The 16,566-nt window shown below is 42.1% G+C and overlaps 1 protein-coding gene across 5 annotated transcripts in view; it reads right to left on the reverse strand.

The window, feature by feature from the left end:
* The window catches only part of SPAG16 (sperm associated antigen 16), a 395,938-nt gene that overhangs the window by 86,110 nt on the left and 293,262 nt on the right, over window positions 1-16,566 (reverse strand). For all 5 annotated transcript variants that reach the window (XM_038182154.2, XM_038182153.2, XM_038182152.2 and 2 more), the window contains one exon: window positions 13,906-14,032. In XM_038182154.2, the coding sequence (XP_038038082.2) occupies window positions 13,906-14,032 (127 nt within the window). The remainder of the gene's footprint in view (window positions 1-13,905; window positions 14,033-16,566) is intronic.

Consider the following 16,566-nt stretch of genomic DNA (forward strand, 5'->3'; position numbering starts at 1 on the left):
TTTAAACCTCAGTGGAAACAATACATTTTATTCAAACAAACCACTTGAAAAGCAAAACTGTGTTATGAATGTTAGTCCATCTGCTCACAATAGCTCCTTTGGAAATATTTGTTTTGCTTAGAAATACCAAACCTGATTACGTACGGAGTGGTAGATGGGCTGGGGTACACCTCACATACGTGCTCTGTTATAAAATATATGGCAGAGTTCCTGGGTAGCATGAGTTGGAAACAATCCTCAACGTCCTAGCTCACCACAGAGAGCTTCCTCCACAAGTACTGGTGCCATGGAGATGCTCAGCATCTCCCAGCAAGCACCGTCAGTCTTTTCCCCAAACTTCGCCTCAGGTCCACCTACCAGCTAAGACTGGGTGAGATTTCAGGAGAGGAACCTTTTCCTTTTCCTGAGGGAGTTTTGACTGAGGTATTGTTTAATAACTTCTGTGGGACTGATTCTCATTGATTTCCTTTCCTGTTTCTTTTCCCTGTGTTTTGCTTAGATGCCAGAAAAGAAGTGTTTACTGTACTCAGTAACCTTGTTTTCCTTGATTTTGTGTTACCATTCCCGCAGCCCTATCAAGCATCGGAGTTGTCTATTAATTTACGTAAATACATTAAGAAAAATCAATAATAAATGTGTTATAACTAATTCATGATTAAATATTACAAGAATGTTAGATCAATCACAATACCAGTACCATGAGGCTCCGCAGCCCCAGGTTCCCGTAACACTTCACGTCAGACCTAAGAGGAAGGCAGGGAGCTTGCTCAGCCCTGGCATGGGGAGAGCTGCCCAGGGAGGATGTGGAGGAGCCTCGCACCTATGGCACCATGCGAGGCCAGTGCTGGCACCCACCTGCTGTCACTGTGCTATAGGGTTTCTCTGTGTCAGACGGTTTCTCTGCCTAAATGAAGCCCCAAGTTTTGTTGCTCCATCAGCCAGTGACCCCAGGCAACTCTTTATTTTGCCAGTGCCCAAACTTAGCTTGCAAGCACGGCTAAATATTGATCATTAATTACTGGACCTGCTACAAATGCCCATTATGCTATCAGAGAGACTCCAAATGTCATTCAGGCTGAATGCTGTATCAAGTGGAAGGGAAAAGAATACACAATAAGAATTTGATAGACCATGTTTTAAATTCTGCTTTGTTAGGGAATGCACAATCAAATGCTCAAATTCAGCTAATCCTGTACTCCAAGGACAGCGCTGACTCCTGGTCGTAACACCCAGCATCTGTGTTTCATAGGTAGATGTCTGTGGCTGAAGGAATCACTTGCACATTCCTTTACCGCTAAAAATCATTCATTCAGATAAAGGCGAGGTCACGAAAAGGGGGGTGCTGCACAAACCAAAAGCCTACAGCCCTTCAGCTCTATTATTTCAAAGCCACCTGTGCATTATTTCCACCATATCCAAACAGCTTCCATCATGCCAGGAAGCAGAATTATCGCAGAGAGCTGGCTGCTTTTACAGCTCCTGAGACACACCTGGTCAGCCTGGTTTTGTTGTTGTTTCTTTGGTTTTGTTGTTTAAACTGTGAACAGACATCCAAAATCTTAGAATGAAGTGATTAAATGCTTGCCAGGATCAGTGTATTTGAACAGGAGTTCTACAAAACCTTAAATACAAAACTACCTGAAGCAGTTACTGAGTACAAGACCTATTGCTTAATCTAGCCCAAGTGCCAGAGGAATGGAAGGTGACAAACATCACAGCAGCTTCTGAAAAGAGCCTCAGAAACCGTCAGCTGGTGAGGCTGATTTCCTTACAGGTCTAATAAACTCACTTGTAGAATAAAGAAGAGGTTTAATTGAGACGTGGAGAAATGTCACACCATAGTGAGGAGTTACCAGGGCTTTCATGGCAGGAAACCACTGCTCAGAAATCTGCTTCAGTTCTTTGATGGTGCTGAGAAGTACAGGAGTAAGGTTGACCTGACTGACATAAGACACTTGAATTCCCCAAAGCTTTTGAAAACCACTGTATCAAAGGCACTCTGGAAGGGGAAGGGAAAAAAAATGCTTTCCAAGAGGGCATGGTCAGGACAAAACAGGAACAGATTACCAGAAGAATGTAACAACTATTCTGGGACTTGTGCTACTCAGCATATTAATAAATATTCTTTTTGAAAGGGTGGGAAGGTGAATATTGAGGTGGTACTCAATAGTAACATTATTCATGTTTTTCAAGATGACAGCACATTTCAAAGACTTGTTGAAAGATTTCAAGATGCTACGGGATTAAGTAATGGGATGGCAGATGTAGCCTGATTCTGAGAAGCTCAAAACAATTCTAATGAACAAAAGTACCTTTAATCAAACGAATCCAGTAAGGACTGTGAACTACCCTTTGTCCCTTAGGACAGAGATCTTTTTACCTCAGTGGATACTTCTCTGAAAACATCAGCTTAACATAGCGTCGAGATTTATGGTGGAAGAAATAAAAGCAAAGAACAAACCCAGGAAACTTCATTATGCTCCTATTTAAAAACATGGTTTAAGCGTATCTTGAAAGATCATGCAGGCCTTGTCCCTCCCCTCCATTTCTAGAAGAATGTACCCGAACTAAGATTTACAGAAGGGCAACAGGATGAAGAAAGGTGAGGAGTGGCTTATGTATCCAGGAGATTAAACAGACAAGGACTCTTCAGCTCTGAAATGAGAGTAGGGAAAGATGTGTCAGCCTGAAGATGTTTAACAAGCTACAATTATTCAGTAATTCCCACAGTACGAGAATCCGAATGTATCATTAAGAGATTTAAAGCAAAGGCAGGGAAGTATTTCATCACTGCTACAGGATCGGCCAGAAGATGAAGCACAGAAGTTCCAGAACAAATGATCAGACAGGTTTAACAGAGGAGAGTGCCACGAAGACCAGTCACGGTACACGAGGCTGCCAGCTCTGGGAGGTCCTAATTCACAGGACACTGAAAAATAGCAGCAGAAAAATCTCAGCTTTTACTTGCTCTGTTTTGCTTTTTCTTCCCTCTATGTGTCACCTCCTGCCCACTGCCGAAGATGGGAGAGGAGCAAAACTGACCTTTGCTGGGACCCAGAAAAACTCTTGCTCTTCGTTTCCAGGCAGGATCACTGATGTATGCCATTCATATTCACTTACAACATGAAACATGAAAAGGGAATGATGTTTGACAAGAACCCAGCATTAAAGAATTCTCCATCATCACCACCACTCCCCTCTTTTGCTTTATTCTAGGAGCAAATAGGGTACAGTTTCTTTTCTACCTTATTTTCCCAATCACCATCATACATAGTATTTTGCCACAGAAGAAGAAAGGGAATTAAATGCTTTATTTTGTTGCCCAAAAATCTCAGCACAAAAATTTCTTTCTGCCCAGGCTATGCATTTGCTTGTGCAAGCCTTTACAAAAGCACAGGCAATATCACTGAGCAGTTGGAAGGCTCCATAATGAATAGCCATCTAGAAAGAGTGGATATGCGAGCTCTGCCCTCTCTCTCTCTCGAAGGTCAGTTATCTAATCCTAAAATTGCACCCAATTTTCTCCAAGGAATAGTTTTGCATAAGCATAATTTAAATTCCTCAAAGGCATTGAAGTCACAATTTTCTTAGTAGTGGGATGGCATGAAAAATAAATAAATGGAAGTTATACTTTCACGATAAAGGGAATTTTGTCTCAGGTTTCAAACTCAAACTGGAAATGCATTGCAAGTGACTAAGCCCTTTCTCTTCCCCAGACAAATACAACAACTGGGCCATTTAAAACACGGGATCCCACCTAGAGAGAAATCCAGTCCACTTTAGGCTGTGGGGCAAAGCCCTGTGTACCAAGCCTGTGTGCTCCTAAGAATTCCCAATGCCTTGGCTCCACACTTTGAGAGGATCCATTCCTGGGAGCATCTCCTGGACCAGGAGAGTTGCTCCTGATGGACTCCCATTTGCAGGCATTTAGCACACTATGCTATGTCCTGTTTAGACTTCAGAAGGAAAACCAAGTATTTCAAGACAATGGTGTTTGTTGTTTGTTTGTTTGTTTTTGCTGGCCTGCAAGCCTTAAAAAAGGCTGGCAGATACTATTGTGGAAGCAAACTGCTCATCCTTTTTGTTCTCCCATTCAGCAGATGCGATGCCTGCCCTTGCACATCCCACCACCACAAGCAGTTAATGACTGCAAGTGGCAGCAGCATGACTGCAGATGCCCTAGACTTTGTCTCACTCGCCCTTTTCCACCTGGCCCTGCAAAAGCAAGCAAGACTGGTTCATAAAAAACAGCGAGCCCTCCTGAGACATCTATATGGAGATTATATCGTTAATCAATTTATTTTGCATAACCCCATGGATCACTTGCTATTGATGATTAGGCATTTTAGCTCCTCTGACAATTTGTCAATAAAATAAAAATAAAAAAGGCTATGAACAGCATACATAATTTAAAGATGATCTCCTGCTTGAAAAGAGATGCCACTTACAAAGGTCTGAAAAGAATTAGTTTCTGAATGTATTTCATTTACCAAGTGGACGAGCTATTCTAAGGAATCAAAAAATTTAGTGTTAATTACTACACTGGTATCCACAGTGGGTTACTTGTTTACTAAATGAGAGGTGAATAATTCTCCTTTAGAGCTCAGTTTAAAAGGTATATTGAAAAAATATCAAGCTTGATAAAAATGTAGTTTCTATGTTGCTAAAAGTATGCTGTTCAAATTCAACCTAGGCTGGGAGTTTTTACCAAAACAGAAGTGGAAAGCTAGATATTGCTAACAGATTGTTGCAGATTGTTTAAAGATCATTTTATATGAAAACACCTGACATTTAGCTTCAAAACTTTCTAGAGGCAAATATGAAATTTGCTTCCTGAAAGGATGGGAATGGCACGCAAATTGACCAAACTACCTAAATTACCCTTGAGCCTGAAACAAGATACTTAGGTTGTCACAATACATTTTTCTTTTTCTTTTTTTTTTTTTTTTTCTTCTCCAAAGTATCCAAACTGAATGGACTATCAGCTTCTACCCAAGTATTTGCTTCCCTTAAGTCAAATCACCCAATTTCTTCTTCCTATGAGCGTATGCACTACCCTCACTGCATAATGCTGGATCGATCCACAAAGCTACCAGCTAACTAATGACTCTTGGTTAGTGACAAAAATATACTAAATTTCAACAGTGATGAAGATGCAAATGGCTGCCCCCTTACAGATTACCGGACCCATTCAGTCCTTGGCAAAGAATGTCATGGCTGTTGTACCTTGCATATTGAAAATATAGAAAGCACACCCAAATACTAGATCAATAGTATCTTACTTCAAAAATGCCTTCTTTTTATTACTGGATATGAATGATGAATGCAGTATTGATTCATTTCTTTACATATAATACAGATGCTTCACTCAAAACACAAGACCTGGATACCTGTGAGGCTGTAATGACCTTCAGGAGCCCTCGCTCTGACTGTCTGTAGGAATAAGCTAATCAGGAGATGAAGCTCTTGTATCTAAGCCAGGCTGGAGATGGAGCTGTGCAGTCTGAGTGAAAGAAGTGAGTTCTCATTCAATCACTGTAAATACATTCAAAGTGGGAATTTGCTAACTGTAGCACTCTGTAAGCTGGAAGTAATATAAACAATAAATATAAAAGAGAACACATGGACCTAATAAAGTCACAGAAGCAGTAAATGCTAGAAATGAGATGCTGAATACATTCATATTTTAAGACTTGTGCTTAGTTTAAGTGGGATTAGAAAAAAAAAAAAAAACAACAACCTGTTGAAAACCATTTTAATTCAGTTTGTGGAGAGCTGCTGGAGAATCAAAATTTTGATCAGCTACGTCTCACTTGGGATGCATAAACCTCCAATTACTTTCAGCTTCTGTTAGTTTAATACGGGGATGGCAAAAATCATGTGGACATTCCCTTCATTTACTTTTGGAACAAACAATTTGCTCATCACCATGTTTTGGCTGACTGCCTGAACAGCTGAAACTGTTGTTCCTCCTTGAAGAATAACATTTAACCAGTCAAATAATAATCTGTTCAACCTGGGGTCCTCAAAAAAACCCTAACAGGTCAATATATTGCTCTAATGAGGCACAACCCTGGCATCCAGAACATTGTTTTTCTGCTGGGCATATGCAGGCAAGTGAGAAGGGAATATTTAGTACTACAGCATCTACTCGAAAAAGGCTGGCTCTATTAAATAGCTGTCCATCTTCTTGCACTCTGGGGAAGGATGCATTCCTCTCTAACAAAAATGAAGGGAATATCAATGGGGCTAATCTCTTCAAAGTGCTCAGAGCTCAAAGCAATTGCCTGCAGTCCTACACAGTCCCCACCCTCATTAGCTCAGCAAAGAAAACACAGCAAAGACAAAACAGTGCTCTGCAACGCCAGCGAAAATATAAAATAGGGGGGTTCAGAGCCACCTCCCCTCCCTTTCCAAAGGACAAATATTTCATACATTTTAAATTATGTCTGCAGCAACAATGAAGTCATATATTTTAAGAATCCCTTTTCTTTCCTTTCTAACACATTTAAATATTGGGGAGCTTGCTCGTATTGAAAAATGGCCGTGACACAACAGAAATACGGTGTGGCACAACTCTTCTCCTGAGCAACAAAGAGGAGAAATTCATTGCCAACTTTTTCCCTTCTGTAAAAGCGCACCAGCCAGAAATCAGAGAAGTGATAGCTTCCCACCCTGTGGTACAAGGAGACCAAATGATCCGTCAGTCAGCTCGCGTTTACGTAAGCTCCGTAGTACCCACCGCCTTCAAATTAGATAATTTTACGGTCAGGAAAACAAATGCGGAGAGCAAGAGAGGAATGAAATACAGCAGCACTGAGGGGAAAAGCGAGAATTACGAGACAAGGAATTATGGCTGAATAACACAGTCTTACAGCACATCCTTTTACTCCCACGCTGGCCGTAGGAATAATTAAGGATGGTCACCAGATGTCCTAAGCACTCCTCGGAGAAAGACAGACGTGTTGCTGATCTGACTTCCATGGCCAGGCAGCGTGATGGGGACAAGAAAATAGGGCACGGGTTGTGTAAACCAACTCAGTCCACACGGCAATTTCTCCAGGGAGCCCACTAATGGATTCGTCAGTTCAAGCACGCCGGCTGGGCAGGCTACCTAGGGACAAAACATCAATACTGGTGCGCTGCCTACCAGCACGCAGCTGGGGCAACGGCACTTGCTTGTTGCACAGCTCCACCAAAGCAGGGATTTCAGCGTGAAGGACAAAGCACAAAGGCTCTGTCTTAGTGTGGCTGAGGTGAATCAGCCCACCACCATTTCCCTCTGAGGGACAGGTTTTGAAAATCTGCTGCTGTTTGCCTTGTCCCATTCTGGAAGGAAGGAGGAAGAACTTTTTCTGGCTGACTGCTGCTTGGCCCAGCTTCTGCAGAAATGAAGAGCTGAGAGGGCATGCATGAGACCAGCACTTGGATGCGGAGAACTGACACAACAGCACTTGGAGAGGATCTGAAGCCAAAGAAACCAAAAATGTTGATCACCAAATGAAGAATGGAGAGCTAAGATGTGGATAGCTGCATCTGTACCCATCAGGCAAAACTCTTAGGCATGTGGATTAACTATAGTTAGTGGAAAGAGAACAGGAAAATCCTTAGTTTGCATGGAAGAGGGTGTGTGAGGCTGCAGTGAAAACACACAGACCTTGCCATGCTGAAGGTGGCCCTCCTGGACAAAGGCACTCCTGGACTCCGGTGCAAACCCCTACGATTGTTCAAACCCTCAGCAAAGACAGGGTTCTGATGGGGCAGGCATAAAAACCATTCGTGATGGGAGAAAGGGGAGGAAATGAGTGACCTGCAAGAGTACAGCTTATGCTCTTCAAACAGACCCATGAAAAGCTTGAATGTGAAGCAAAGCAGGCAAATTCCACACATCACGCCAAGCGCTAAGTGCAACGCAAAGAACAGTAGGAGAGCAGCACGGTGAAGGGAGAAAAGGAGGAGAATTAAAAGAAAAGAAGCAAAATAGAGGAACTAGTCTCAATTCTCTAAGGGATTAGAAAGATGTGATCTGAAACATGGCTTGATAACCCTGCTGCCCTCCTAGGTGGAGCTACAGCACATCCAAAGTGATTAACGAGCAGAATCAGGAGCTGCCCAAGCCCTGTCTGGAAAAGCCAGGACAAGTCCCAGCAATTACACCTGCAGCTATTTCAATCTACATTGAGCTCTTTGCATCCCAGCACAGACTTGCAGGGTTAACTACACTCACGATGCCTGCCCGATCAGCCCATGCACCCAACAAATGTGTGCAGCAGCACCCACTTAGTTCGTGCCTGAGCGCCCCATCACTTCGTGCATGGGTGCCCAAGTGCTGACTCCCAGATACCTTACACATGAGCACCTCATCAGTCCATACACGGGTGTGTTACCAGTAGACACGCAGCCTTTGAAGGATTATGCCTACAGCAACCCTCACCAGCACAGGGACACCCAAAAGGACTGCAGCCTGCGGGTGACCTGCACTGGAGTAGTAGCAGCAGGGAGCAGCAGAGGCAAAGCAGCTTGGAGGCCAAATTTGCAGCAGGTAGAAGCCATCACACACACAGCCCCAGCCTCCTGCATCACCTGCTGCTGCAGCGGAGGAGCTGGGACAGTGGAGCACTGCCCGTGGCTCAAACGAGGCAGGTGGAGACTGGGAACGGAGGGGCATGAGATGCTTGGCTTAAAATCAGGCTGCAAAAGGGAGAGGAGAAGCATTTACATAAGTGCTCGCTTCATTCTTCATGTTTTCTTTTGTCTCAATACCCGAATGAGTGATCAGAAGTTTCTGTTAAATGGCAATAACTTAAATTAAGTAAAAATTTCCCAAGTTGAGACTGCTTTGCCTGCAACAGCTCATATATACTCAAAATGAGGTAGGGACTCAGGCGCTGAACCACAAGGGAAAAAGCACCCTAAGGAATCAATTGATGTTATCAAGTAATCTGCCTTGGAGATTAAAGAACACACAGCAATAAAGTGTTGTAATGAAAAAAGCTTTTTAGTAAGAAATGGGGGTCATAGGGAAAAACACACATTAATGTCAGCACATAATTGCACTATATGGACAAAATCAGATTGCTGCTAAAAAGATTACTGTGGTAAATTCTGCACTAGAGGATTTTTTTCCCATCAAGCGTGACTTTAACTATAAGCAAGAGGGCGACAAATATAGAAAAACAAGGTTCAGAAAACGCAAAAAAAAAGTGAGATGGAAAGTCAAGACCCCATCCTGCCCCGGCTCTCCTGATATCTGGGCTCATCTCTGGTCGACCCCTCCGGAGACTAAGAGGCATGGGGTGTCCCCAGCTCTCCTCACATCCACCAGCAAATGGCAAAATCTACCCTGCAGCTTCCCAGCAAGGGAGAGCTTCTTCCGTCCTAGACAAATCCCTCAGCCTGTCAAGATTAAGCTTTATGTACTCAGCACCACTTGAGTGATATGAATTAACCAAAAAAGTGAAGGAAAAGGGGAAAGAAGAAGATCAGCACCTGGCGCCTCAATACCTGCTTGTCTTTGCAGCCAATCTCCCACCTGAAATTGAGGGAATCAAAGAGAAAATTGAGTGGGCACCTCACTCACTGCAAGATCAAACTCCTAACTAAATAAGACTGCCATATAATAAATCAGTATTACTTACGTTTAAGAAATAGGATATATACTCCACTAGGCACATGCAAATTTGAACAAATGCAACTTCTGCTTCTGAATCTTTCTCCTCCATTTACAGGGGTTATTTCTGCCAGCTCTGTTCTGAGCACCCAAATTGCTACCAGATAAGGCAGCTTAAAACTGTAATTCTGGGACTTCGACTGAAGACCCAGTACCAGCAGAAATTCTGACAATCTAAGGTTTAATTTCTCTGCCTTCATCCCCTGTGAGGCCTGTGTGGATCACCTGTGGCTTTAATAGTATCAGGACTAGCACAAATAATGTCTAGTGCAAATATTGAAGGTGCTGCAGCACTGACATCCCAGCAATCCTGCTAAGCACAATTCTGCATTCAGTAAAGGGTGGATGCTATGGAGACACAAATTCATAGATCACTATTTAACACCAAAAACAATTCAAGGCTGAACAGCAAACGATCCTGTCACCCACTGGGCTAATGGCCAACTCCTATTAACAGTCCTGTGCAATGTCATGTGATGGTGTAATTAAGCAAATTAAGCCAGCTTTTAGATAAAAATGCGGAGCAGCTACCCTAACCTCACCATGGCTGAACGCGGTACCATTTGCTCCATAGCTACTTCCTAGCACCATGTGTCTTTTGCGTCCCCCAAACTCCTATCTCCCAAAATAAACCACATGTATCTCAAGGTGATGTCAACTCTCGCATTTACTTTCACACTAATTTGCAAACTTTGCATTCTTTTGACATACTCTCGTTGTACCTGCAGATCTCAAAATGCAGCACTAGGCTCTTCCTAGGCTGTTGATTTTGGACTACTGTATTAAGGAAAGTTGCTTGGCTTGTTTTAATACATAATGATAATAATATTAAGTATGTCAACAAGTAAACCAGAATCCTCTACAGCTTCCCTACCTCTTCCATACTATGTTATGATTAATTGTATCAAGTACATTTTCTGAACAGCAACTGGGAACGTCTAAGCTTGGTGACAAGATAGGAGTAAGGGATTTGTGAATGCTGCAGAAGAAAATATGCATGTGCGGACGCTGGGTGACTTGCATGTGAAAAAAATAAAACTGAATTCAATGAAAAGAAAGCAAAAAAAAACGATCAACAGTTACTCATGCTTTGGTCCACCCTGAAAGTAAGCACAACTGGTGCCCTCTCTGAGGTCTGCACTCCTTGGTGGTTTTGACACCAAGGACAATACTGACCATCAGTGCCTGCAGGGGGCTGAGTCCCACCAGCTCCAGCACCACGTCTCGTTCCAAGACCATGAGATAGTTTCATAAAGATTCATGGAAGAAGAAAGCCTATGAAATGCAATAGTGATCAATTAATCATGTAATTAATTTCTCCCCATCCACAAGTGGACCACAGAGAAGAGTCCACCTGCCAGCTGAGCGAAAGGAAAGCTAAGGCACGAGGAAGCAGACCAGACATTATCTAAAACAGAAAGATACCCAACTCCTTTTCATTAACTTATTTAAGATCTGAGTGAGGCTCTGAGAAAGAAGAAAATAGCTTCATGGTCAAATGTTTTACCCACGAATAGTGTTCAGACCAGGAGAGTCATCAAAACCCATTTGCCATAAGGCCACCAGGTGAATCCCAATAATTGTCAAACTCATTCTTGGTGCTAGCTCTTTGTGAAGCAACTCCCATCCAGCACATCTCACACTGCGAGCAGATATCACCACTTAAGATAAAAGGTAAGATGTTTCTGACTACATTATATCTGCAATTATAATTAATTAAAAACAAGACAAAGGAAAACCAAATAAGGTATTTGATTAGTTGGGGCCTTACTATCTCTGACCTCAATCTCATTTGCTGATACTGCCAAACTTTTCATAAAACCCCTCTATCTATCATTATTAGCTATACTTTAAATAATTACTGGGCAGAAAAAAAAAAAAACAAAAAGAAAAAAGAAAAAAAAAGGTAACTGTTCAACCATGGCTCACTAATCTAGTAATTAAATCCACCTGCAGGAAGCTGAACAATCTGTTTCCTGTGTGTATGACTACTAATGCAGTCAAGTATTTTACACGAGGTGGTATATCATCACCAGGAGAAACCGAGGGACGCAGCCAGGAATTAAGCCACACTTCGATAAGGCCACAAAAAACCCACCCAAGCTTCTCCCCAGACAGAGGTCCCAGATGAGACAGGTGTGCCAATGCCCATCAGGCTGCTAGGTGAGCATGGGACACCTTCTCCCAGCCCCGTTTGGGTGGTTTTTCTTTTTTGAATATTCTGGCTGTTTGACTTATTTCAATACAGTTTCTATTTTTAGCTAACCCCGTTCAAATGACTGAGTGAATAGTTTGAGCAAATCCACATACTGATCAACCCATTGTTAAAAAATAATTACTGTTTAGACAAACAACGCAGGAACTGCTGGGTCATTTGTCTAGCCCTCTGCTGTTGCAGAGGACCACGTCATGCAGCCACTCCCACTGATGCATCAAGGGCCACCTTTGGATCACTCAGGCTCACTTTGGTTTAGCTAGCATGCGTAGCAGGAAAAAAATAAACAAAATAATGACAAAATGGTATCAGCATGAGTTAAGCATTCACATACTCAGGAGCTCTGCCTGGGTCCCATGCTGCCCTGCTTACAGGAACCAAACTGGCTGCACCCAGGTTTGCTGGAACCACTGCACCATTACACTCAGATCCAGCACAGAAAATACATTGCTGCCAGCCACAACACTCGCCCAGCAAATTATAAACTGCTCCGTAATGAACAAGTAGCTGTGTGCTTGTACCTCTGCAAGGTACCTACATACTCTGACAGGCGCTGCCTGTGCAGCTTGCCCAGGGTGCCTTTCCCCATGCCCCCAGCTAGGGCACACAGGGGCTCTGCTCAAACCCCACAAGCTGTGAAGACCTCTCTCTCTTCCCCAGGTACTTTCGTATCTTTAGTAGGTGCGACGGTGTCCTGTTACGTTATGCCTCGTTCTGATCATCCATATCAATTGGATCTCTCTGATGTGTGCTTACTCCTGCAGAGAAAATTTTGGATTTTATCCAGACGTTGGAAGAATTTGCCCATTTAGATTGCCTGAGGCCGATAACCTTTCTACTGGAAACCTCCCATCTGGCTAGAAATATTGCTCCTGCGCTCTGCAGGGATGTGATTCCTTTGCAAATAACCCAATATTCTACTCCAGAAATGCAGAACTGCCTCAAGTCCTAACCAAGAAAAAATGAGCTCTTGTTCCAAATTACACACATAAATAGAATAGTCGTTAAATTTGTCTTTGGGAAGTGGTCAAAAATGGACAGTGTCAATGTATTTTATCCCCTGGAAATGAAAATACCCTATTTAACAGTACAGCAGAGAGATCTGTGAAAACACTACAGAAAGACTAGAGTTTGATGGCAAAGTTTTCTGCCAAGAGATTATTTGTATTATGGATTCAACAGTATGTGGGTCATTATGACAAAATGTGCTATTGTTTCTGTTTAAATGATTCCTCATTTTTCTATTTTCTCTCCTATTTTTTCTCTAGTGAAATATTTTATGCATAAAACACAAATGCATGCATGTTTTCCAATAAAAAAAATATATATTACATTCTATACCATTATATCATGTCATATCATATTATCCTACCTTTGAGTAAGAATGACTTTCTGAGCGAAGATCAAATTCCATGCTGCAATGTAAATGCCTGTCCGTGCTTTGGAATTGAGGATTAATATTATTTTTAAACAACAAAGAAATATATTTTACAACAGCCCCTCTTTAAATGAAAATGCACCTTCATTCAGAGTACTGCTGACACAGTAATATAAGGTTGATGATGAAAAATAACTGGTTATTTCAATACTTTGTGCACAGTAAGCACTCCTGTCAACACAATCAAGTTCTGAGGCAATTATAAGAGGACTTAGTAAGGTGGTTATGAAATGCAACTGTAGAATTAGCAAATAAAAAGAACAGACAGTACTGGAGAATACATGTGACTAGAACAGAGGAAATCTTGCTAAGTTTTCGGTGATAATTTGTGTTTTATGTAATAATTTTGCAATTGCACTTCTTTTTATTGCACATTTTGCCTTTTCTATAAACAGAACATTAGACCAAACTGCCGATCCTGTCCAGAAAACACGTGCATCGACCGCCAGTTGGTACTATTGGGCATCTTGTCTTTCGAATGAACACATCTGTGTTGTGTCACACATGCTATCTGGCTCCAGAACTGCAGATTTCAAAGTAAAATAAGTCTTACATAAAAAAATAGTTGGTAAAAGTTCCTACCAGAGTAATCAAAGGCAGCTTGGTTGGCAGGACGGGGGCCAGCATCCACGGACATGATGGGGACTGACTGCCGAATGTCCCAGAGCTTCAGCACACCGCGGGAGTCACAGGAAGCGATCATATCACCCTGTTGATGGTGGAGACAAAACCAAGGCGTCACTTTTGTATTTTTGAAAAGAAGAAAGCATGTGAAACAGGGCTGGATACCCGTGGATGCTAGATACAGTGACTGTATGTATTTAAATAAATGTAAGTTATTATTTGTTAGGTTATCATGGTCTCTTGAGCACTACATTGACTTAAATAGGTCCTAAATATAGGACTTCTGAAGAAAACACTCCCCATGCTGCTCCTCAATAATGATTAAAAAAAATGAAAATTTAAAAAAAAAAAAAAAGTGACAGAAAAACTTTGATTATGCAGCATAGGAACAAATGCAAAAATCAAAGAAGGTTGGGTAAAGGATGCCCAAAAGTCATTTTGGTTGTCTAATTCCTAACCATAACAGAAAGAAACCACTAGCTACCCATATAAAAAGATCTACATTTTATTTAAAACCTCCAATATAAAGATTTAAAATATCAAATCCCCAAACCAGCTCAACTGGTGTATGTTCAGAGTCATCAAAGTTTTTTCCCATTTGTGCAACGGTGTGAGAATAGATTAACAGATATTGTTTTGAAGGAGAATCACAATGATACAGAACCGAGGATCAGGTGAAACACCAGCAAAGTGCTGCATCTGTGACTTTTTTTGTATTCAGTTAATTTTTATTTCTTTCATGTAAATAATGCATGCAAGAAAATGTGTGGGGTCATCTAGCAAATACAGGAATTAAGATCTGAAAATATCCATTGCCTTCTCAAGCAGAAAGTAATGGCCGACAAAATACTATCACGGTGTAAGTTTAATGAAATCTTTAGGTCCATTCGGAGGAGACCTAAATTGTCTAAACTCCATTCTAGCTTGTTACAGGGACTAATAGAGAGTAATACACAGAAACAAAGCAATCATTGCTTGGAGAATTCATTCAGCTGGCGATGAATAAGCTCTCAGCACTCACTGTTTTGCAGGAAAGCTCGGTGACCAAACCAACACCATGTTATGGAGAACCTATTTGTTTAACTGTCTGTTCAGCTGGACCTGCTTAATTCTCTTTCATTTCACCCACTCAGCCTATACAAATGACAAGGTCAAGCAGGCCGAGCAGGAAACAAAACAAACAAAAGCAACAGCTACACTCTGAATTACAGCACGGTTTCAATTGGATCTCAACAAAGCAAATTTTGAGTCAGAAAAATAAAAAGCATCACTATGGATGCTTCCCCGTCCCTGACGCATTTCACAGACTCTCTCAGACTCTATTTTCTGGGCTGAGCAGCTTAGTTTCTTCCTTCTCTCCTCCCCACCCTTTTTCAAAACAGGCAATTTGATAAATAACACCATTACACGTATATTTTGGTTTTAGAATATGTTTTCAGACTTGTTTTGGAGATGTCAGACATACTTAGTTCACTGCCACAAATGCTCTTTAGCTGCAGCTTTGGTAGCTTAGCAGCTCCAAGTGAGCTCAGCTGAGGGCCCATCTGGACACGACTGCACAAACCCAGGCAGCACAGGTACAGCAGACCCCCCAGTGGGTGCTCTGAGAGTCCTCCTTACGTCAGCGGCACTCATGTCAATGGATTTTGGATACATTTCTCTCTCAAGTGTTAGCATGATCCAGCTAATAGATCCTAACAGCACCAAGAATGCTTCACTGAAAAAGAAACTGCAAATATTGATCAGAGACGGTCCCCAAATGGTAGAGCTGACCTTGGCTTTCCCACTGACTTTGAATGAGAGATCATTACTAGCTGCCTCATTACGAGGCAAACAACCTTTTACTACTGGGTCTTCCTTCTGAGAATTAATTTCTGCCACAGGAGCTGGCAACCACAAGAGAAGATCCAGACCCCATCCTCTTTCAATCTTGTGATCCTATTCTCTGCCATGTTTATTGTCTCCTGATTTTTACTATAGATCAAACCTGTCATAGCTACCAGATACCTTGAACCACCCTAACCTGGTGGTTTTTTTTTTGGAGGCAATTTGTGGACACTCCAGAAGGAACTAGCAGCCATGATCCTTGCAGACATCACTTGAACAGAGAAGCCTGCCTTGGCAGCCATCTGGAGAAGATGGCCCTGCTCCCAGGGGTTTGTGATCCATCCTAGTAGCATGATCAACCAGCTCTTGCTGTCGGAAGTCTGCAGACTTTCCATCGTTTTCCTCCCAGATGCCTGGTATAAACACACTGTGCATAAAACTCAACGTTCAGCAGCACATTTTGCATGACCCGCATGAAAAGGCAGCAGAGCTCATCCGCAAAGAGTTAAGAAAGCGCAGGGCTCTGGTGGTAACACAAAGCACATGCCAACAGGTATTTTATCAGCCTCAGCATACTCTGCCCACAAGCTTATTAACAAATGCATCAATTACTGTTGCTACCTAGGCAGCTGCTGCACTAAAAGCATACCGCCAGGATTTTGTTAATGAGCCGGCTATTACATGTCACTTCTTGATGCCATCTCTATCACATACCTTCTCTAAATCAAGTGAGCTGGAGATGTGGGATAACAACTTCTCAATAGGAGCAAATAAACCAGGAATGTAATCAAG

This window comes from Anas platyrhynchos, chromosome 7 (assembly GCF_047663525.1).
Source record: "Anas platyrhynchos isolate ZD024472 breed Pekin duck chromosome 7, IASCAAS_PekinDuck_T2T, whole genome shotgun sequence".
NCBI lineage: Eukaryota > Metazoa > Chordata > Aves > Anseriformes > Anatidae > Anas > Anas platyrhynchos.